The following is a 19,724-nucleotide window of genomic DNA, read 5'->3' on the forward strand; positions in this document are numbered from 1 at the left end:
CTACGAAATTCCGTTAAATTTACAGTTTCGGAGAGATCTTGTCGAGTGGATTTCTATAATAAAACAAACGAATGCTATAGTGCATGGACAGCGCCAAAATAAAACTTGTTTGAGGAAATCTGGTTGCTTTTCATGGTTTTATTTTTTTCAATATTTTGGCTTGTACATGCAGACTTTTACACTAAAAATATTTCAGCTTGACATTCCTCAGTTTGGCTGATCGCAATGATTCAGCTGAATGTACAAGGGAAGTAAAGAAACATGTTTGAACTGAAATATCTCAAATTTGTGATCTGGTGATCTTCATGCCTAAATATTTCAGGTTTGAGAAAATCATTAATGAAACTCGTCTACAGCCATTGCTGGGAAATTCCACATTGCCTGTTGCAATACATTTGGAATTCAATCCAAAGAGATCAGTGTTAACAGTTTCATAGGCATACAAGGGCGGAATAATAAAGTGTTTTGCAACCAAACGACGTACGTATAAATTATTGATGGACGCTTGTCAAACGATTTCATCGCGGGAAATCAAGCATGCAAATGTTGACACGAAATCACAGGTGACTCGTACGGCTTTTGATACATATAAAGTTGAAATATTGTATCCACTTTTGAGGTCAAGTTCAACTGGAAAATATCCACACAGATTCATTTGTCAGTTCAGGAGCGCTAACGACCGTAATCTGACCGTGGTTTGGTATGTCTGTATAGCGTTGAAAACTAATCGGATATTGTAAGGTTAGTCGAACTGAATCATCTAACGACAATAACGTTATTAGAAGTTATCAATCACCCCAGCGCGCACCCGTTATGTCCTAAGTTCAACATAGGAAAGGACTACAGTAGATTGTGAAGTCGTTAAATCACTGACTTTTTCGTTCATTGTGTCACATTTAGTCTCATTCTTAAAGAATTGAGTTGCTACCATGAAAATGAATTAACACGTAGCCACAAACGAATGTTGAAGATGTAGGGAAGAGGTTTAATTAACTTTAACAACTGAACGAGAAGCATATGTCGTTAAATCAAATTTTATCAAATAAAAAGAACATGAAAATCCTACATCATTGCTCGGTTGATCCAAAAATATTCCGTCTATATTCTATAAGTTTAGTTTTCGTGTGGTAGCGCAGTTTATTTATTAACGGATATCTTTGTCACAGGAATTATGAGCGCACTAATATTACATAGATACCCCAAGTTTGCTTGAAATTTCGTTTAATAGATTTCCTCCTTAAATTTTTTAGAATGCAGGATTTTGGTCGATTGATAAAGTCGGTTTAATATTTTATACGGTTTCCAATGTGTTCGTTCGGAAGAAAAAGTTCGTATATGCTGAAAAATTTGCTTGAAAAAAGTATTTGATGAAGGCAGTCAGTTATAACACTGAGCCGGCTTTCCGACCACGATTTTGTTCACGTAATCTTTATTTTGAAACGTTTGAGTTTACTTTAGGAAAATTCAACTTTTATCACAGATTCACAAGAACTTAGGGGTTCACACAAGAAGTGGAAATCAGGCCTCACTGAGAACAGTTTATGATTTTTGTTTTTCAGCCGAAAACGACTGACCCACAGAAGATATGAGCGATGATTCAGATGGATTATGGACTGGAGAGATTGAGAAGAGCTTTCAAGAGGCGCTTGCAATTTATCCGCCTTGTGGACGGCAAAAAATTATGCTCTCAGCGAAGGACAAAATGTACGGACGAAACGAGCTCATATCTCGTTACATATATATGAAAACGGGAAAAGTAAGGTCGCGAAAACAGGTCGCAAGCCACATTCAGGTGTTAGCCCGCAAGAAGTTGCGTACAACCTCCGGTAATAGGCATTCTGGTGGATTACTTGGCAGGTTTACCTCCGAGGCTGTTAGTCCTGTTACATCAAGTTTCCTCCTCTCTCACACCGCTGCACGGAACCACGAGGACAGAAGTCAACGCTCAGTGCAAAAGACAATGGCTGACATAATATTTCAGCCTAAACAGTCCTGTCTTTCTGCAAGCGCTTACGGTCAGAATGCAGTCGGCAGTAACGAGCATTCTCTAGCAAACACGAATGAAATTTTCGGTCCTCCTGAACTTATCCCGGACAGTTCTAGCGTGAAAGCTCCAAATACCTTACTCAAGTCCTCCCCAGGGCCTTACTTTCAAAGCACGCGAGTGGTTGGAGGTGGCAATGAGGCCGCGTTGAGTTCGGCCAAAATGAAGTATCAGGATACATTTACTTGGGATGTGCCGGGCATGCTGGAGGCGGGCGGGGACCAGGAGTACGTGTTAAACTTAGCTGAAGGCTGGCAGGCTGAGGAAAAGGACCACAGATCATTCGCCACCTCAAAATCCCAGTGGCCAGGTGAAATAACTACCCAAGGAGCCCAGATAAGATCAGGGAAAACGTATTCTGCTATTGAATTGATTGATCCACGAAGCGATGCTCATACACTAGAGGATTATTTGCCGGTAGATAGTGATCAAACATGTCCATCCCTGGAGTTCCCAGACATCCCGTAAGTCCCTCGCTAGGCCAACTCAAAAACCTTGATATTTACAGTGACTTACCTTGGAACAAACATCGTCTCTCGCTTAATTATTAACCTACGGTAGTTTCAGTACTGAAATAACACTTGAAAACTGTAAATAATAGAGTTAATTTAGTTGTCCTTTTAGAGAGATTTGGTTATAGTAGGTAAGATTGGATTATGATAGATTAAGATTTGGGTTATGGTAGGTTCAGATTGGGTTATAGAAAGTTACGATTGGGTTATGGTAGATTGGGATTGGGTTATAGTAGATTGGGATTGGGTTATGGTAGGTTTAACGTGGCTAAAACTTTCTGTTAAACTTTTTTTTTGAAAAAATGATATGTGGTAAAATATACTCAATATACGTGTTATGATGGAGGAGGCCGTAAACAAGGTTGGGCCCAGCATACTCACTCACCTGTCCTGGCCTATACGGACTGGCTCTCGCAAGCTTTAGAAACCTGGCTAAAAACTAGCAATAAAATATTGACTCTCCTGACGAGGGCGTCATGAGGGGTTGTATGCTGATAGTCCCTTTATCAGTGAACTAGTTAAAACCGATAACTCGATAATTACGCGTTCAGAGCATTGGCTCAGGAAAGCTCGCTGGGTTCAGGAGGTTTCTGTTCACCCTGTATGCCTCAAAACCCGATAGTACCCATGGCTTCTCGGTAAGTTTCGCAGCATTTAAGGCTCTGGAACATTTTCACTATATTTTAGCAAAATGACGTTCTTCCGTTCTCACAAATGGTCAAAATATTAAAACTGCAGGCTCATTTCTCCTCCAAAATCGAAATAAAGAATAAAGAAGATTTATATTTGTTTACTATTTCAATCCTTTGCCATCCGTCTATATTTTTAAACATTGCTGTTTTAAAAGAGCGAAATAAACGGGCCTGTCTTTATTTTTTTCTAAATCGGCAATTCTTTTCCAAATCTGTAAATTATGGCCGACGAAGATTCGAACTCCAGGAGTCGTGAAAACAGCATCTCAGAGTCTCCAGGCCTAGATGGGGAATTTAGTTGGCCCAAGTCATTAGAACGGTTAGATTCGTCAAGCAACGACGGTGTGTTAGGTTTAGAAACAAGTTTAGATCCAAGTCTCGATGTTTTGGATGTCTCCGGAGATCATGGAAACGACGTTGATGACCCGGTAAGTTCATCTGAAATTATTTTCATTCATATGTTTCGTTGCAAGAAGATAATGATCGATCAATTGACGATTGTTCACCTGATGATCTTCAAAGTGTGATTAAGTGAATAATTTTCGACCAGGAACTTGAAGCAATCAAAGCTAGAGTGAAGGAAATGGAGGAAGAAGCAGAAAAACTGAAAGATATGCAGAAAGAAATTGAAGGATCTTTGAATCTAAGCGCCAGCCCAACTACAGCAGGTGATGAAATGAACATCTCACAAATGAACGCTTGTGAATGTTATATTTTTGTGTGCTTTTTTCCCTCTTTATGCTCATATGGAAATGTCCATTATTCTTAAGCACTTCCAACTCTCGAAGAAAAACAAGAGGTTGATGCAAGATCAGTTTATGTTGGAAATGTAAGAAACTTTGAAAATGATATTATATTAAGATGCACACCTTGACATTCTCCAGACAATTTCCTTTCCTTCACCGATGAATTTATGCATCCAGAATGTTCCCATTAGTAATTCTTCCATATTTCCTCTCATTCTTCTGTGTTTTGTAGGTAGATTATTCTGCAACTGCCGAAGAACTTGAACAACATTTCCACGGATGTGGATCAGTAAACAGAGTAACAATACTATGTGATAAATACACTGGACATCCAAAGGGGTGAGCTAGCATCGGGATAAAATCATTGTCCTAACAAATTCCAGATAGCTTTCCTAGCGTTAAAATTTTCTCTTTTCTGATATATTTTAGTTTTGCCTACGTTGAATTTGCCGACAAAGAAAGCGTGAACAATTCCACTGCTTTAACAGACTCGCTTTTTAAAGGTCGACAGATCAAGGTTTGAAGCAAAGTTGTTTGCTGTGTATATATGTCTGACAGTAGTTTTTGATATGCATTTCAATTCAATTCAGGTTGTACCAAAAAGGACCAACCAACCGGGCATCAGCTCAACAGACCGTGGATTCTCCAGAGGCCGGGGACGTGGTAGATCTCGTGGTTTTCATAGTCCTGGGTACTATCCAGGTTACAGACCAAGGATTCGAGGACGTGGAATGTATAGGTACGAAAGAGAAACATTCTTGTATTTAAGGAACATGATCATCAATATGCGATAGCTTTCATGGCTTTTCTGTGATACTCATATGATAAACAGACAAAATAAGTAACTGTCTAAATGTGTTTTATTCTTAGGCCTCGGCGAAGAGGATGGTATCCCTACTGAATGGACAACAAAGTTATTTATTTGGATGGTTTGAGTTGATTAATTTTTGTTTAAATTTTCTCCTAATTTTCTATGTCTTTCTGTATTAAAAAAACTCGTTGTGTCCTTCATTCCCCTAGTTTTAATAATTTAACAAGATTAAACTTTAACTGCCCTAATTTTAACAGTTTTTTGTTTTTTAGCCAATGTTGCCCTTCCGTGGATTTTTGAGGTGATTATTACTTGGATATTTTGTGTAAAGACTCCTTTCTGTATTTTCCTCTCTAGACACTTCCAGGAATATTGCTCTTCTGTGGTATTTCAGTTATGTTTTCTAATAAATTTCTAAAGGTTGTAACAAAGGAAGGTGATGAAAAAAAAGGGAAAAAATAGATGAAAAAAAGAAAAAAAAACAAAAGAAAAAAAGAAAATAAAAAAGAGAAAATATTAAGAGATAAAGTTAGAAAAACAGAAAAAAATGTTTGGATAAAAAAGGCCATGAGAGACTTACCATTGTGTATAGTGTAAATTGATTATCTTTGAAATCCATATCTTAAACAGAAACAGGAGTTCCAGGAAAAATCAAGTCAAGAAATACTTATTCTGAAGTCAAATTCAGGAACAAGTTGTAATCAAAATTTGAGTTTAAGATCTGTCATTGTATAGCATGGATTTGACTTCAGTTTCTTTATACTTGGGAGATGGTTAAAGAACTGTGGAAAAGGAAGATCAGTTGTTTTGATGAGGAAGACAGAAATATCAAACCTGGTCATATTTCATCACATTGGTGAATTTTGTTTTCCCACAATATGCATTGGTCTGGTTCACAATTGTCCTAAGAATCAGGGATTTGTTGTATTCATTTCCATCAGAAAAACTGGTAGCAAAGATCATAGAGATACGGGAATTGCTGATTCTTAGGACAGATGAGAACTATATACCTAGCAGTTTGTGTATACTTTGATGCTAAAAATAAATATTTCCCTGTCTCCTGAAAATATTGTGTGTGCTCCATTTATGACCAACTTTCCATTACATGACTTAGCACATATTTTGTGTTGTGCCATGCAAATGTGGGTAACTATGCTGTGATAGGGACAACATAAACTTTAATTCATCATCAAGTTGTTTGCTATCGATGCATGGCAAATTATTTACAAATATTTTGACCCTGGTTTGCAATTTTTATGCAAAACTGAGTAGACTTTGGTGGTCTCAATCTCTGGTTTAGTCTGCATTGGAAGTGACACTTCTACTGTCTACAAAGGAGACATCACTTTCAACAAAGCATGTCTTCCTGGAATCTCTAGTCTTGCTTCATCATGTTTTCCACAATCTTTTCGAATCGCCTGAAAGATCATAAACAGAAATATCATAATGATAGAGGAAAATATCCGATAACATACAAAACTAACCTGGATGTGATATTTTCTCCAGGGTTATAAAATGGGTTGCAGAACATATCGGTGTATGCGACATGGAGACGTTGAAACATCTAGGGGAAGAGAAAATCAGGTCAAAGACAAAACTCACTTTACAACTGTGTTAAACCTGTTTAGATACACACCATTCTAATTTCATTGTCTCTTAATAGGTTGTTGGCTGACTCAACTACAACAACAAATTTGATCTTGGTGTTCGTAACATAGCCATATCTTTCTGTGTTAAGAAAGAAAATGTAGTGAACTTGGATTCATTACTGTTCAGATCTTTGTCATGAAATTAAGGCATAAACTACAGGATATAAAGTTTAGGATACACTTTATAATCTTCTGTTGGATACAGCAAACCCAGGTAAAGCTCTCGCGGGTCATTTGAGCTTTTTGTTAACGATGAAACTAGATAATAAAATATGACGTTTAAAAGGGATTGATGAAACTAGATAATAAAATATGACGTTTTTAAAAAGGGATTGATGAAAATAGATAATAAAATATGACGTTTTTAAAAAGGGATTCTTGAAGCCAGCAAGCAGCCAATCTGGTGTGGAAAGCTCGCTCTTGGGAGAGTTGATTTTCCCAGCCTGATAATTATAATCCTAAGCTTAAACCTTCGTCGTGACGTCATCATGACGTCATCAAGCAGCACGATTCTCCGAAATTGAGCTCTGCTATACTCTCTGCTATAAGAAATACCGATGGTTATATTCATTTTTCAGACCATATCCATGAAAATCTTTACGTGATTAAACTTTCGTCAAGCCTACCTTTCTCTTCGACGACATCCAGGGAGGTGTGCACCGTATAGTGAAATTTCAACTCTTCTTCTGGAGACATTGTCCGCAAGAATAGCGGGTGATTCTAGCAAGAAAAAATCCTCGAGATTAGCCCAAACAATTCCCGCAAATAAAACGTGAATAAAAGAAATATTCGAGAAGTTATTCAGCATTTAGATTGCCTTACTTCCTTCGCTATTACAGCGACACAAACAGCCATTTTGTTTCAGGCTTTCAGCCAGTGCCTCCACTTTCAAATTTGAAATTTTCATCAAGCAAATTAGTCCTCGAGATTGGTTTATTTTGCCAAAAGTAAAGCAATCATGTTGAGGATTTCCGTGGTTTGTTTTCTTGTTTGTTGCAGCAGTTTACAAGCTGAGGAAATGGACAAACTACCAAATATCATAGTCATGCTTATGGACGATGTACGTATGTACCGTGTGCCTGTAGATGGTGCTATCTAGAGAGAATTGTTTATGTATGGTACCATTTTAATTGCATCATGCTAGCTGTTCTGGCTGACCCAAAGTCTCCGATCATTCTTTCTAGATGGGTTGGGGGGATCTTGGTATATTTGGCAATCCCAGTGGGGGCTCACCAAATATTGATAAGATGGGTCGTGAAGGGATGGTACTAACTGATGCGTACTCTGCAAATCCACTGTGTTCACCATGTAAGTGCATATAACAGCTGCATGTTTTAGGGTTTCATGCTGAAAAGATATAAGCTTCTTCCCTAGGCACTGACGGAGTACATGGGTATATACGCCCTCTCCATGATGCCAATTGTTCCAATTAATAATGTGATTCTAACCCCTGGAATTTGAAAGTATGATTAACCAACCATCATATGGTTTCAGCTAGAGCTGCATTACTCACTGGTCGGCTGCCTGTCAGGAATGGTTTTTACACAACAAATGCACATGCACGCAATGGTATGTTTACTATGTTAGATCTTTGACTGTTTGACATACCATGAACTTTTATTTTTTTTGTGAAAAGAAAATTTCTTGATATAATTGTTCAAAATGATACAATTACTTTAGACTAGCAAGAAGCAAACCATGTATTCAACATTTTCTTTTCTAGGTTATACTCCACAAAATATTGTTGGTGGGATCCCAGATGATGAGATTTTATTGCCTGAACTTTTACAAAAAGCTGGCTATAAGAATAAGATTGTGGGAAAGTGGTGATTGATGTATTTGTGCTTATAGCATAACTGGGAGGCACAAATGTAACTGGACTGAAAACTTTGTATGGCATCTTTCACTGAGACTTTTCTTTCTCTTTTTAGGCATTTAGGTCAGCAACCACAGTACCATCCTCTCAAACATGGATTTCATGAGTGGTTTGGTGCACCAAATTGTCATTTTGGACCGTATAATGATGTTTCGTTGCCTAATATTCCTGTGTATAGAGATCAGTACATGATAGGAAGGTATTATGAGGAGTTTCCTATCAATCCCAAAACTGGGGAATCCAACCTAACCCAGTTATATATAGAGGTAGGAAGCCAGGATAGCTGTTAAGTGGCCTGGCTTAATAGCATCATGTTTTCACAGAAACTGATGGCCAGCAAACTTCAAATATTGCCATCTTATTTTAAATAACCATTCTAGGAAGCCTTGAATTTCATTTCAAAGGAAAAGGGTCCATTCTTTTTGTACTGGGCACCAGACGCCACCCATACTCCACTTTATGCATCTGAGGAATTTTTACAGAAGAGCAACCGTGGATTGTAGGTGTCATAGAGATACAATTCTGTTCAGGTTTCCATCTTGCTGTAGTAAGACATTTAATTGTGTTATATTTGGAAGTGTGTCAGGAAACAGTCTAGTATTGAATCGAAACCATCAAGTATTAATTGTAAAGTGGTTCATTGGTGAATTGTTTTCTTAGGGTTAACTTTACTGTGTTCAGGTACGGTGATGCAGTATTGGAACTAGACAGTGGTGTTGGCAGGATCCTCCAAAAATTGGTCGATCTTAAAATTGACAATAACACCTTTGTGATCTTTTCCTCAGATAATGGAGCAGCTTTGTATGCCAAGGTCAATGGTATGTTTTGAAATAAAGGAAAACTTTTGTTATGGGCACTGTTAACAAGTAGAAATTTTCATCCTAACATTGGAAAATATAAAGTTTATAAAAATTTGGTAAAAAAGTTCCGTATATATACGTTTTAGGTGGGATAAATGGTCCGTTTCTGTGTGGTAAGGAGACAACATTTGAAGGCGGGATGAGAGAACCAACAATTGCTTGGTGGCCTAGTAAAATAAAGCCTGGTCAGGTTTGTGTACTTACAGTTTCATATTCTAGTATCCATCATATCTCTAGTTAATTCCCCTACAGGCCAGTCATATATATACTGATACCTAATGCATGTCATTGAATTAATCCAAAGTTCTGACTTGAGACACTTTTCATATTTTTAGATGAGTCAGCAGTCCATATCTCTGATGGATATATTCACAACTGCGTTGAACTTGGCAAATGTAGAACCACCAACTGATCGCATTATAGATGGAATCAATTTGTTGCCAGTTTTAACACAAAATAAGCATATTGATAGGTTTGTTTTTTACGTAAATTCGTATGGATTACCCTTGATATTTGGTTTTGAAGATATCAGCATTTGTTCAGCTTTCATTTCTTGTCATTTAGGCCAATATTTTACTACCGTGGAGACGAAATGATGGCTGTAAGATATGGCTCATGTAAAGCTCATTACTGGACATGGACAAATAGTCTTTCGGAGTATCAAGAAGTTAGTATATACATGAAATTTCCTCTCTAGTAAACTTAACAAACTGGTTCTGATTTGTACAAATTAATGTGTTTTCAAGGGTGTGAATTTTTGTCCTGGTGAATGCGTGGCAAATATAACAACTCATGAACAAATGAACTACACATCTTCACCAAAACTATTCCATTTGGGAAGAGATCCTGGGGAAAAATATCCCATACGGTATGTTTCACTTTGTTAATTCACATGAATGTTGGCGATGTTGAGACCTTTGCTCTCGGTAAATGCATGGTACAGTATATTGCATGGTATCACCTCAGCCATGCAAATATATTTCTTCCTTCATCTGGTTTAGAAATGATGCAGAGGAATACAAGACAGCCATGACTATGATTGATAATATAGTTGAAGAACATAAGTCAAAAATGAAACGTGGAACACCACAACTGAACTGGTGTGATCCAGCTGTGATGGTAAGTGGTGGGAGGCTTCTGGGTGGAGGTCCTTTAGCCACAGTTTCAGATGTTTTCATGCTCAATATTTTATTTAGAACTGGGCACCTCCGGGCTGTGAAAAGATCAAGAAATGCTTGAAAATTCCTCCATCTCACCAAAAGAGATGCGTGTGGGTCCACTGAAGTTAGTCTCCTGGTTGCAGTATTATAGTATTTGTTGAATGATAATATATCATTCATAGGAAAAGTACGAGAAAATAAGTGATGTACCGCCACTGACCTATATTAGATCTAATTATATCACTGATCTAATATAGGTCAGTGTGTACCACCACTCATGTACCACAAGCGAATTAATAAGAAATTTTTTTTAACCCATGGTGGCTTAATCAAGGGGTAAATGAATGCAATTACTAAAGTAAGTAATGATGACGTCGCTGGATGACGTTTAGCTACCATTTGACGTCACGCGATGACGTCATCATCAGCTGGTACCCAGCTCGCTGTTACACGCGGTCACAGTTTGTAAATTACCAAGATGGCTTCCACTTTGAGGCGTTCCACAATGGATGTTATGATAAAAAACTACGTTGATAAGGCTCAGGGCAAGTCACCGTCAACATGCGAGGAGAATTTGAGCAACCTTGAATACAGCCACTCCATAATGAAAACGCTGAACAAGTACCGCCAGGCAGAAACGTTTTGCGATGTATGTTTGTTGGTTGAGGAAGGCGAGATGCTTGCGCACAGAAATGTACTTGCTGCCAGCAGTCCGTACTTTGAACGACTTCTCAATTCGACCATGAAGGAAAGAGAACAGTACAAAATACGTTTAAACGGTATGAATGTAAAAGTACTGAAAGATGTTCTCGACTACATTTATATCGGTGATATAGTTTTATCTGCTGAAAAGAGTTTTGACCTGATCATCGCCGCCGACTATCTGATGCTTGGGAGACTGAAGAATTTAGCAGAAAATCATTTTCTAAACGAGCACTTGAATTTTGATAACTGCTTGTCCACTTGGATTTTTGCTGATCGGTACCAGTGTCAGAGGCTGCGAGCCAAAGCAAAGGAACTGGTTTTGGCAAGCTTCTTTAGTATAACAAACAGTAAAGGTTTTCTGAGTTTGGATGTGAGTTATATCATTGAACTATTAGGAAGCGAGGGACTTGCAGCCAGTGATTGTGAAGCTATTGATGCAGCTTTGAAATGGATCGATCACAACTCTTCGTTAAGGGCGAAACATTTGGACCAGTTAATTAACTACATAGATTTAACCTGTCTGCCTGATGGTTATATCTCCACAGTTATTTCTAGTCGTGAGTATGCAAAAAGTAGCGATATCCTAAAAAGAGCAGTCCAAAGCATTAATGTCATGGCTATAAATAGTGATGATCTGGCAAGCCAAGGAGAGCCGGTTGGTTATCATGGTAACAAGGCTATATTGGTTGTCGGTGGTTGGGAACGTGGAAAAGGTGGCACAGCTGGTGTTTTTTGCTTCTTTCCTTCGCTTAATAAGTGGTGTTTGTTAAAGAACATGAACATAGCTCGTTATCGCCATGGTATTGCCGTGCATGGTCATGTTGTTTATGCTGTTGGTGGAAGCCTTGCAGCTGATGACTCGTGTATTGAATGTCTCAACTTGAACCAGCCCGGGCTGCCTTGGAAACGATTGTTACCAATGTGCAGTGGTCATATTGGGGTAGCGGTTGCATTCCTGAAGGATTACCTGTACATCTCAGGTGGATTCTGTGGCAAGACCCTCAACACAGTTCAACGTTACAGCCCAGCCATCAACAACTGGGAGACATTATCTCCAATGATGCAAGCCAGAGAGGGTCACTGTCTGATTGCATGTGGCAACTTTGTTTATGCCATTGGTGGATGTTGTGGACAAGACAATTCTGAAGTCTTGAAGGGTGTTGAGCGATATGATCCCTTGTGTGATTCCTGGTTTCCTGTAATGCCTATGAAGACTCAGCGGTACGGAGCATGCGGTGTTGAGCTTAACCAAAAGATATACGTGTTTGGCGGTCAGCTCAATGTCTACACTGAGGGCCCAACTATTCAGACAAATTTCCGAACCTGTGAAGTGTATTGTCCCAAGATTAACCAGTGGAACACAATTGCTGAGTTGAACATCGCAAGGCTAAGGTCGTGTGCTGCAGCCGTGGGTCATCGCATCTATGTGTTTGGAGGCTATCTTCATGGTAGTTATTTGGACAGCGTTGAATGCTATGATTCCAGGAAAGGTACTTGGACTATCACCAGCACTGTGTGTATGCCGTCAAGGTTGGAAGGTGCGGCATGCTGTGCTGTGCAGTTGAAAGGGGAGATCTTTGCAACACTTTTACCAATGATCGCAGACAAGGGAAATTAGGGAACCTTGTTGATGAACTGTATTGCAGGATAAAAACTATGTAAATATGTTTATAGATTAGTTTGACTTGTTATGATGTAAGGCTTTTTCAATTTTGTCAACTCTTTTACAACAAATCTTACGACTATTATTTACTTGTGTATATATTACTTGTGTATATATTAAAATTAATTTGTAAATAGTATGAAAATCAATATGGTCATGGATAAATCTTTTTTGTTGTTCCTTTTAAAACTTAGCAACTGTACCTAAGACCTGGGGAGAGGGCTATAGCACTCAATGAATTGAGACAATTTCTAAATATTAATCTAATTCATTCTAATCCATAATCATAATCATAATCCAATCAATTGAGCCCACAAATGCCATCCACGTGTGCTTTATTTTACATGGGAATACTTCAAATAAGGCGCCGTGTGGCAAACAATAGCACCGGGACGAATAGGTAGGGCAACCGGTTAACCAGTAGAAAGTTGGAAGAAGAGGGAAAAAAGAAGACTTTTTACAAAAAATTACTTCTCGATATGATCGGTTTTAAATTTGGACGATGTTTGAAGTCTAGACTTTCTTCCATCTCAGGTTTCTCTTGTGTCGTCAACAGAGCCAGGTAAATAAATGTTGGATTTGAAAAATTTTGCCCCTACCATATTCATGACTGCCTTTGATGACGCACGTGTAAAATTGTACTGTGGAATTTTGTTGTACTATTCATTTGAGTAATTTTGTTACTTGGGTTTAATATAAAAAAGCAAGCGTTTCTGAGACAAGCTAATGGCAAAAATTATATCGAAGTCGGACAATCGGTACTTGATTACTTGATTATAATATTGTACTTGATTACATATATTGGTTCCTGTTGGGGACCTTCGTTTTTAAAGAGTACTTTCGCAGGCCACATTAAACGAGCGTTAACTGAAATGTTAGCTGATATGCCAGGAACAAAAATGGTCTTGATTAAGTTGCTTAAATTGGTCCACTTTATCATTACCATTGGACTCACCATGCATAGATATTCGCAAGTGGCAACCCCTACTATTTAACTTCACTTTATGTTTAATAGTTCTTCATGGTGGTCGCATATTGAGATGGGTCCACCAGATGCCATTCTCGGGATCACTGAGGCATACAAAAAAGACCCAAATCCTAAGAAAGTTAATCTTGGTGCCGGGGCTTACAGAGATAACCAAGGAAAACCATATGTTCTACCTGTTGTTAAGAAGGTACTTCAGAAGATGGCTGATTTGATCACATAAAAACTTGATTCATGCCACTAGTTAAAATTAAGTCAGATAGAATAGTGCACTAGCAAGCTAATGGTTAAAACATAGAGCATATGTGAGGACTATGTATGAGTAATAATTAAGCTTTATTGTTTAGGCGGAGAGTATGATAGTTTCAGAAAACCTTGACAAGGAATATGCACCAATAGCTGGGATGCCTGCATTTGCAAAGGCTTCTGCACAACTGGCTTTTGGCAAAGATATGAATGGTCTGGTGAGTTTTTTAAAACAAGTAGATGTATTGATATGTATTTACTATCCCATATTCTATTTTTGTCACTATGTCGCATTCCACAGATTGAACTATTTTCTATGTTTTTCTTGTGGGTTTTGCATTCAAGTTTCTCATTGTTGTTATATCAGGTCCCATTCCTATAGATCTCCTCAACCTATAAGTCAAGCCGGACATATTGACTGTTCAATCTTCATTTAGAATGCAACTGTTCAGACTATTTCTGGCACAGGTGCCTTGAGAATTGGTGCTGCGTTTTTGGTATGGATATCATATTAAATTACTATATATGAAAATTAATTTACATTAAATAAATTATATTTATACCAATTTCTCAATGTCATTACAGGCAAAATTCTGGCCGGGTGAGAAGGTGGTTTATATGCCCAATCCTACGTGGGGAAACCATATACCTATTTTTCGGTTAGTACTAAACCTGATAGATCAGAGGGGGATTCCCTGGATGTTCAAAGGTTGTTCTGTCTGCCGAATTGACAAATTAATCAGTAACACTTTGCAACATGATGAGATGTTAGACTTGGGAGACTGAAATAAGCAGAGTGAAACCAAGGATTATAGAGACATGAATTTGTATCTTGTTTTTTAGAGATTCCGGTTTTGATATGAAGACCTATCGATATTATGATGCAGGAACGTGTGGTTTTGATTTCAATGGTTGTTTGGAAGATCTTAACGTACTTAACTTTTATACCGTTTTCGCCGTGTTTTCAATTAGATATTCGCAATTTTTCCGACATAAATGAAGCAAATATTTGCCGTTTTAGAATTTACCAAAGAAATCAATTGTTTTACTTCATGTTTGTGCTCATAATCCCACCGGAGTCGATCCAAAGGTGCGTTTGAAAATGAACATGCAGTAGGCTGATGTAGAAAACGCGTTCCTTATTTTGAATATACCTGAAACAAGTTCATTCACGTTTTAGATGGAGCAATGGAAAGAAATATGCGAGGTTGTGAAGGTGTGTATATTGAATTATATAGAGTGAGACTGATTTGAACGAGACATTTCTGTTTTTAAATTGCGTTAATCTTGAAGCTTTTTGGGGACGATTAACCTGTTTTATAGAAACGCGAATTGTATCCGTTTTTCGACATGGCTTATCAAGGTTTTGCAAGCGGAGACATCGATAAAGATGCTTCTTCTATGAGGTATTTTGTCGACCAAGGATTGTCAGTTTTTGTTACGCAGTCCTATGCTAAGAATATGGGCTTATATGGTTAGTATGTCTTTGACTTTATTCCTTTTTTCATTTTCTATATGCCGCTGCCGCATTATATAATCAACCTTTTAATGCTGCGAAATATTCAGTTTAATACTTTTTTATACTTCTTTTGAAAAGGCGAGCGAATTGGCGCTTTGACGGTCGTCTGTCAGTCGCCAGAAGGGGCCAAGACTGTGGAATCGCAATTGAAGATACTCATTCGTCCGATGTACTCAAGTCCACCAATTCACGGAGGAAGAATTGTTACTAGTATTTTAAACAACGAGGAATTGAGGGCGCAATGGCTTGTCGAGTTGAAAGGCATGGCAGACAGGATTATCTCAATGAGAGAACAACTTAGGAGTAATTTGGAGAAATTAGGTACTTTGCATGTGATGCCAACGCAGTGGTGTTTAGCTCATATCGCAGAATGATGTGGAAATAATCACTTGCACTTTTTTAGGGTCTAAACATGATTGGTCGCATATCACAGACCAAATTGGCATGTTCTGTTTCACAGGATTAAAACCTGACCAGGTGAGAGTTTAATTTTTGATTGACATGTTTCGAAAAGTGGAAATAATGTTACTTCAGTGGCATGGTTTGAGTAATAATAATAGCCGACTATTCTGGCTTACTGGACTTTTGCATTCAAAATATATAGAGTTGGTATTTCTCTTTTTAAAAGGTTGAACGCCTGACCAACGAGTTTTCAATATATCTTACGAAAGATGGCAGAATGTCGGTGGCTGGAGTGAGTTCAACAAATGTTGAGTATTTAGCCGAATGCGTTCACGAAGTGACTAAGTAGAGACAATATTGGAATTATTTAGTAAATATATTAGTGCTATGTCTTGATTCTTGGGGCCTGAAAGGCAGAAAACAGACCGACAGACCTACGTTTTGCGTCTTACAATTTGCGGGCGAACGAATGATAGATGATGATTTAATGGATAGATAATGGTTATGATGGTTTAACTTCCGTATGCCTTGCTTGACATAAGCTCGAATTTTCAACCTAAATTTTATGTATTAGAAGAACTAGGTATAGTGTTGTTGATCTATTTTGGAGAGAATCATGAAATAAACTATCTATTAACCATTTAACCTGGCTGGCAGCGCCTGAAAATAAGGCCTGACGTTACCCCTGAGTATAGCCTGAGTGCGGGCTGTCGATTTTTAAATTTCAATATGGCCGGCGTCCAAGGAGTGCAATTTAACGTCGCAGAAAAACCGGGCAAAAAACGCAAAAAAGAGTTGCGCCTGTACAAGAAAATCCCAGTGTGGATATGCGAATATCATCAAGAAGTATTGCCGTATATTTACCGAGCAATCGGGTCAAAATATTTGCCATTTTCTGGCTTAACGTTTTTGCATTTTGATTCCCATCCGGACTTGATGGCCCCGTTGGAAATGCAAGCTGAAAGTGTTTATAACAAAGCGATATTGTTTGATGTTATTAGTATTGCGGATTGGATATTACCTGCAGTTTACGCTGGACATATTAGCAAGGTTATATGGGTCAAGCCACCTTGGTCGAACCAGATTTCCGACAAAACTTTGATGTTTCATGTTGGTCGACACAAGTCTGAAGGAGCGATAAGGTAATAATGCAGAGGTTGTGGATGTAGGTGTGGTGTTAGGGATGAAATAGGCTTTTCAGGTATTCAATGTTCATTAAAGTAATTGAATTTTAGGTGGAAAATTGCATGGGGTATTGTTGGTCGGGGGTATTGTTGGTCGGGATTATTGGATCTTGCAAACTTTGAACACAAACCACTGCAGTTTATTGTGAAAATATGATCCCCTAGAGTCTCCTGTTTTGAGAAGTATTTCTGTGAAGACGGACTATGTGCATTGGAGAAGGACTTAGAAAACTGTCAAGAACTTGCTGTTGTTGTCATTACAATGCCTGTCAACTGTTTGCAGTCCAAGTTAACTTGTGGTAATGAATCAGAAGAAAACTTGAGTGTCAATATTCCTGGAGGAATGATGGCTTGTGGTGGCAATCTGGTTGTAAATGAATGCGTATGCCTTCAGGACAAGCCAAAAAATATCTCCTCACATAAAAGTGATTGCTTGGATGGGAAAGTAAAAAGCGACATTCAATTGTTTATCAGTCAAATATCATCTCAGCTGGAGGAACCTTTCATTCTGGACATTGACATGGACTTTTTCTCCACCTTCAATCCCTTCAAAACAATGTTTACTGAGGCTTGTACTTGCTCTATTCATTTTGAATTCAACCAAAAGTATGTAAAGCATGCCCACAAACATCCAAAATGTTTGCAATTTTGCTGCCACTCTTTTTACAGGCTGAATTTGAAGAACTGCGAAAATTTTACCAATTCCCTGGCATTGATTGTCACCAAGAAGAGCATTCAGTGAGTATGACATTTGCAGCAATTAAATATTTGCCATATATCAGCTACGTGACTTTCAATCCTAGTGTAATTTCGTCAGAGAAAACGGTTGAAAAACACTATAGCTGTTTTCCTGTTTAGGGACGTAAGTACTGCGTTATGTCATTATATAAGCCCGTTTACCACCAGGCGAATTTATTCGCGCGACGCGAAGCGATATCTGAAATCCAGTGATGTGATTGGCTCGCGAAAAAATTCGCCGCGAAAAATAGGATCGCTTCCTACTTTTATCTGTTCGCGCGAACAAATTCGCCTAGTGGAGAACGGGCTTGAAGCTACATGACAAAGCTCGCTCGTCAGATGCTCTGACGTTCGCTCTGACGTATAGGCCACTGAGCCCTGTACGTTGTCTGGTATGTTTTGCTAATTGCGTGCATTTAAAAATACCGGATGTGCAACACTTGCGGTTTGTTTTTTTTCCCATTCAATCATATTAGTCCTGGCTGAGTAGAATAACAACAGTCTACTTTCATCGTCAATGAAACTAACCAACGACCAAACGGAAACTAGGCTGTGAAGCTCTGTAACACTAGTTAGTCACCAAATATCTTTAATTTTGGGTCAGGCTAGATCTGTTACTACTGCAAAAAGCGAAATACAAAGACCTTTCACTTCACATACGTCAGGGAGCTTCAGAATCACAAATTTACGTCAGTTGCATTCAGGTGTGCGTGACGCTACGGCAGGTGTGCTGTTGTTATCTTGTAATAAAAGACCGCGTCTTCGGCACAGGCTGTTCAAATTTCAAACAAGCAAACAGCGAAATATCGACATCTTTTTCACCGTTTAAAATATGGCCTGGCATAACGGCGTTTGGTCGCCGTTATTCGTTCCTCAATGGTACAGCCCGAAGGTTTCTCAGTATATGTTTGACCCGTACAGTTTTACACACGTTTTACACGGAGTTGTATTGTACTATTTGTGGTATCTGCTCGGCTTTGGACCGAGCTACGGCTACCTAGCTATGTTCGTGTTCGAGTTTTCGTGGGAAGTATTGGAGAACAGCGAAAAGGTCATCGCACGGTACCGAGAATCTAGCGGCACATCGGGCGAATATAAAGGCGACTCGTACCAAAATATTATCGGTGATCTTATAGCTTGCGAAGTCGGGTATAGTATTTCATTGTTGTTTCATGCGATTCTCGGAAAGTTTTGGCTCAGCATCGCGTTTTACTTCGTCGTCGAAGTTGCACTCTTGTTGTACATGAGAGACTGTCTCACCGTAACGCTGTTGACGTTGATTAAGCCAAATGAGAGCATCAGTAAATGGCAAGAAGAAGGGGTCGAAATAGCTCGGAAAAAAGAGAATCAAGAATAGACTGAAAGGAATGTTAGTAATGTTAATCCTGTCATGGATGCACGTTCTGTTGTATTCTTAAAGGTTTATAATTATGGGATTTAAGTTTTGTGTCTTGTAAAGCAAGCTATGCATGTAGGTTGGAACACAAGATGCCTGCATGTTGACTTTGTAGATCTCAGGAAACAATTAAGTCTTTAAGACCTTTGTCTTTAGAAATTGTAATGTATGTCATTGACTGAAACTTAATTGTAGAAGCAATATTTAATATATTTGCATTATCATCTACTGTAGAAGCAATATTTAATATATTTGCATTTGCATTTTCATCGATTCGTTTTGAACAAAAACCGTCGACTTCGTGCAAGGGCCAAGGCTGCATGCGAGCTTACTTCACAGTGTCATTCATGTAACGTGTGTCGCCCTTGAAGAAAGGAAACGGATCCACGTTCTAGCCACGATTATGCAAAATCCGTCTACATATGTGAATGAACTGGTTGCACTTGCCCAGCGTTATAATTCATGCATCAAAACTGAAAACATCAGCGTAATTTGCAACTCAATTATTGCCTTCCCAGGCATTTGCAGTCCAAGTA

The 19,724-nt window shown here is 38.5% G+C and overlaps 7 protein-coding genes across 8 annotated transcripts; 6 read left to right on the forward strand and 1 right to left on the reverse strand.

Moving 5' to 3' along the window:
- The first annotated feature begins 558 nt into the window (after positions 1-558).
- Positions 559-2,863, forward strand: LOC114542599. The gene is made up of 2 exons (XM_028562109.1): positions 559-741; positions 1,560-2,863. Exon 2 carries the CDS (start codon positions 1,586-1,588, stop codon positions 2,510-2,512), a length of 927 nt encoding a protein of 308 aa, XP_028417910.1. The 5' UTR covers positions 559-741; positions 1,560-1,585; the 3' UTR covers positions 2,513-2,863.
- Positions 2,864-3,313: 450 nt separating this feature from the next.
- Positions 3,314-5,292, forward strand: LOC114542600 (polyadenylate-binding protein 2-like). Its single transcript, XM_028562110.1, has 9 exons — positions 3,314-3,676; positions 3,799-3,916; positions 4,019-4,077; positions 4,227-4,333; positions 4,424-4,511; positions 4,585-4,733; positions 4,865-4,923; positions 5,078-5,106; positions 5,226-5,292. Exons 1-7 carry the CDS (start codon positions 3,470-3,472, stop codon positions 4,893-4,895), a joined length of 759 nt encoding a protein of 252 aa, XP_028417911.1. The 5' UTR covers positions 3,314-3,469; the 3' UTR covers positions 4,896-4,923; positions 5,078-5,106; positions 5,226-5,292.
- A 671-nt stretch (positions 5,293-5,963) lies between these two features.
- Positions 5,964-7,331, reverse strand: LOC114542601 (trafficking protein particle complex subunit 2-like protein). The gene is made up of 6 exons (XM_028562111.1): positions 7,277-7,331; positions 7,081-7,174; positions 6,634-6,712; positions 6,442-6,529; positions 6,290-6,369; positions 5,964-6,223 (listed from the first exon to the last, which is right to left on the reverse strand). Exons 1-6 carry the CDS (start codon positions 7,307-7,309, stop codon positions 6,181-6,183), a joined length of 417 nt encoding a protein of 138 aa, XP_028417912.1. The 5' UTR covers positions 7,310-7,331; the 3' UTR covers positions 5,964-6,180.
- Positions 7,260-10,494, forward strand: LOC114542597 (N-acetylgalactosamine-6-sulfatase-like). 2 transcript variants are annotated; one of them, XM_028562107.1, is made up of 13 exons: positions 7,260-7,514; positions 7,639-7,762; positions 7,949-8,023; positions 8,178-8,280; positions 8,386-8,596; positions 8,711-8,829; positions 9,012-9,148; positions 9,277-9,380; positions 9,526-9,662; positions 9,755-9,857; positions 9,937-10,058; positions 10,192-10,309; positions 10,387-10,494. In XM_028562107.1, the coding sequence occupies exons 1-13, from the start codon at positions 7,413-7,415 to the stop codon at positions 10,471-10,473; spliced, it is 1,542 nt and encodes a 513-aa protein (XP_028417908.1). In that variant the 5' UTR covers positions 7,260-7,412; the 3' UTR covers positions 10,474-10,494. The 2 variants fall into 2 exon arrangements, with proteins under 2 accessions (XP_028417908.1, XP_028417909.1); XM_028562108.1 differs by lacking the exon at positions 7,260-7,514 and having other exon boundaries at positions 7,743-7,762; positions 7,953-8,023.
- Positions 10,495-10,803: 309 nt separating this feature from the next.
- LOC114542596 (kelch-like protein 12) lies at positions 10,804-12,792 on the forward strand. The gene has a single exon (XM_028562106.1). It carries the CDS (start codon positions 10,829-10,831, stop codon positions 12,671-12,673), a length of 1,845 nt encoding a protein of 614 aa, XP_028417907.1. The 5' UTR covers positions 10,804-10,828; the 3' UTR covers positions 12,674-12,792.
- Positions 12,793-13,099: 307 nt separating this feature from the next.
- On the forward strand, positions 13,100-16,479 carry LOC114542603 (aspartate aminotransferase, mitochondrial-like). Its single transcript, XM_028562113.1, has 12 exons — positions 13,100-13,280; positions 13,734-13,893; positions 14,051-14,167; positions 14,387-14,446; positions 14,535-14,608; positions 14,793-14,880; positions 14,971-15,039; positions 15,130-15,165; positions 15,273-15,423; positions 15,547-15,789; positions 15,872-15,945; positions 16,097-16,479. Exons 1-12 carry the CDS (start codon positions 13,198-13,200, stop codon positions 16,217-16,219), a joined length of 1,278 nt encoding a protein of 425 aa, XP_028417914.1. The 5' UTR covers positions 13,100-13,197; the 3' UTR covers positions 16,220-16,479.
- Positions 16,480-16,534: 55 nt separating this feature from the next.
- Positions 16,535-19,414, forward strand: LOC114542602 (UPF0489 protein C5orf22 homolog). Its single transcript, XM_028562112.1, has 3 exons — positions 16,535-17,012; positions 17,220-17,792; positions 18,397-19,414. The coding sequence occupies exons 1-3, from the start codon at positions 16,600-16,602 to the stop codon at positions 18,791-18,793; spliced, it is 1,383 nt and encodes a 460-aa protein (XP_028417913.1). The 5' UTR covers positions 16,535-16,599; the 3' UTR covers positions 18,794-19,414.
- Positions 19,415-19,724: the final 310 nt, after the last annotated feature.

The sequence above is a fragment of the Dendronephthya gigantea genome, unplaced genomic scaffold, assembly GCF_004324835.1.
Source record: "Dendronephthya gigantea isolate DGI-Jeju-01 unplaced genomic scaffold, DenGig_1.0 000370F, whole genome shotgun sequence".
Lineage (NCBI taxonomy): Eukaryota > Metazoa > Cnidaria > Anthozoa > Malacalcyonacea > Nephtheidae > Dendronephthya > Dendronephthya gigantea.

What these genes read in the sequence shown, in the direction of transcription:
- LOC114542599 (XM_028562109.1), top strand. Translation starts at nt 1,586, where the DNA reads ATGAGCGATGATTCAGATGGATTATGGACTGGAGAGATTGAGAAGAGC.
- LOC114542600 (XM_028562110.1), top strand. Translation starts at nt 3,470, where the DNA reads ATGGCCGACGAAGATTCGAACTCCAGGAGTCGTGAAAACAGCATCTCA. An exon ending in GAAACGACGTTGATGACCCG is followed by an intron (nt 3,677 to 3,798) that starts GTAAGTTCATCT and finishes ATTTTCGACCAG; the next exon opens with GAACTTGAAGCAATCAAAGC. An exon ending in CGCCAGCCCAACTACAGCAG is followed by an intron (nt 3,917 to 4,018) that starts GTGATGAAATGA and finishes ATTATTCTTAAG; the next exon opens with CACTTCCAACTCTCGAAGAA.
- LOC114542601 (XM_028562111.1), bottom strand. Translation starts at nt 7,309, where the DNA reads ATGGCTGTTTGTGTCGCTGTAATAGCGAAGGAA. An exon ending in GGATGTCGTCGAAGAGAAAG is followed by an intron (nt 6,713 to 7,080) that starts GTAGGCTTGACG and finishes TTTATTATCTAG; the next exon opens with TTTCATCGTTAACAAAAAGC. An exon ending in GAGACAATGAAATTAGAATG is followed by an intron (nt 6,370 to 6,441) that starts GTGTGTATCTAA and finishes CTCTTCCCCTAG; the next exon opens with ATGTTTCAACGTCTCCATGT.
- LOC114542597 (XM_028562107.1), top strand. Translation starts at nt 7,413, where the DNA reads ATGTTGAGGATTTCCGTGGTTTGTTTTCTTGTTTGTTGCAGCAGTTTA. An exon ending in TAGTCATGCTTATGGACGAT is followed by an intron (nt 7,515 to 7,638) that starts GTACGTATGTAC and finishes CATTCTTTCTAG; the next exon opens with ATGGGTTGGGGGGATCTTGG. An exon ending in CAGAAGAGCAACCGTGGATT is followed by an intron (nt 8,830 to 9,011) that starts GTAGGTGTCATA and finishes TACTGTGTTCAG; the next exon opens with GTACGGTGATGCAGTATTGG.
- LOC114542596 (XM_028562106.1), top strand. Translation starts at nt 10,829, where the DNA reads ATGGCTTCCACTTTGAGGCGTTCCACAATGGATGTTATGATAAAAAAC.
- LOC114542603 (XM_028562113.1), top strand. Translation starts at nt 13,198, where the DNA reads ATGATCGGTTTTAAATTTGGACGATGTTTGAAGTCTAGACTTTCTTCC. An exon ending in GAGTAATTTGGAGAAATTAG is followed by an intron (nt 15,790 to 15,871) that starts GTACTTTGCATG and finishes GCACTTTTTTAG; the next exon opens with GGTCTAAACATGATTGGTCG. An exon ending in CAGGATTAAAACCTGACCAG is followed by an intron (nt 15,946 to 16,096) that starts GTGAGAGTTTAA and finishes TCTTTTTAAAAG; the next exon opens with GTTGAACGCCTGACCAACGA.
- LOC114542602 (XM_028562112.1), top strand. Translation starts at nt 16,600, where the DNA reads ATGGCCGGCGTCCAAGGAGTGCAATTTAACGTCGCAGAAAAACCGGGC. An exon ending in AAGTCTGAAGGAGCGATAAG is followed by an intron (nt 17,013 to 17,219) that starts GTAATAATGCAG and finishes ATGATCCCCTAG; the next exon opens with AGTCTCCTGTTTTGAGAAGT. An exon ending in GTCACCAAGAAGAGCATTCA is followed by an intron (nt 17,793 to 18,396) that starts GTGAGTATGACA and finishes ATTTTGGGTCAG; the next exon opens with GCTAGATCTGTTACTACTGC.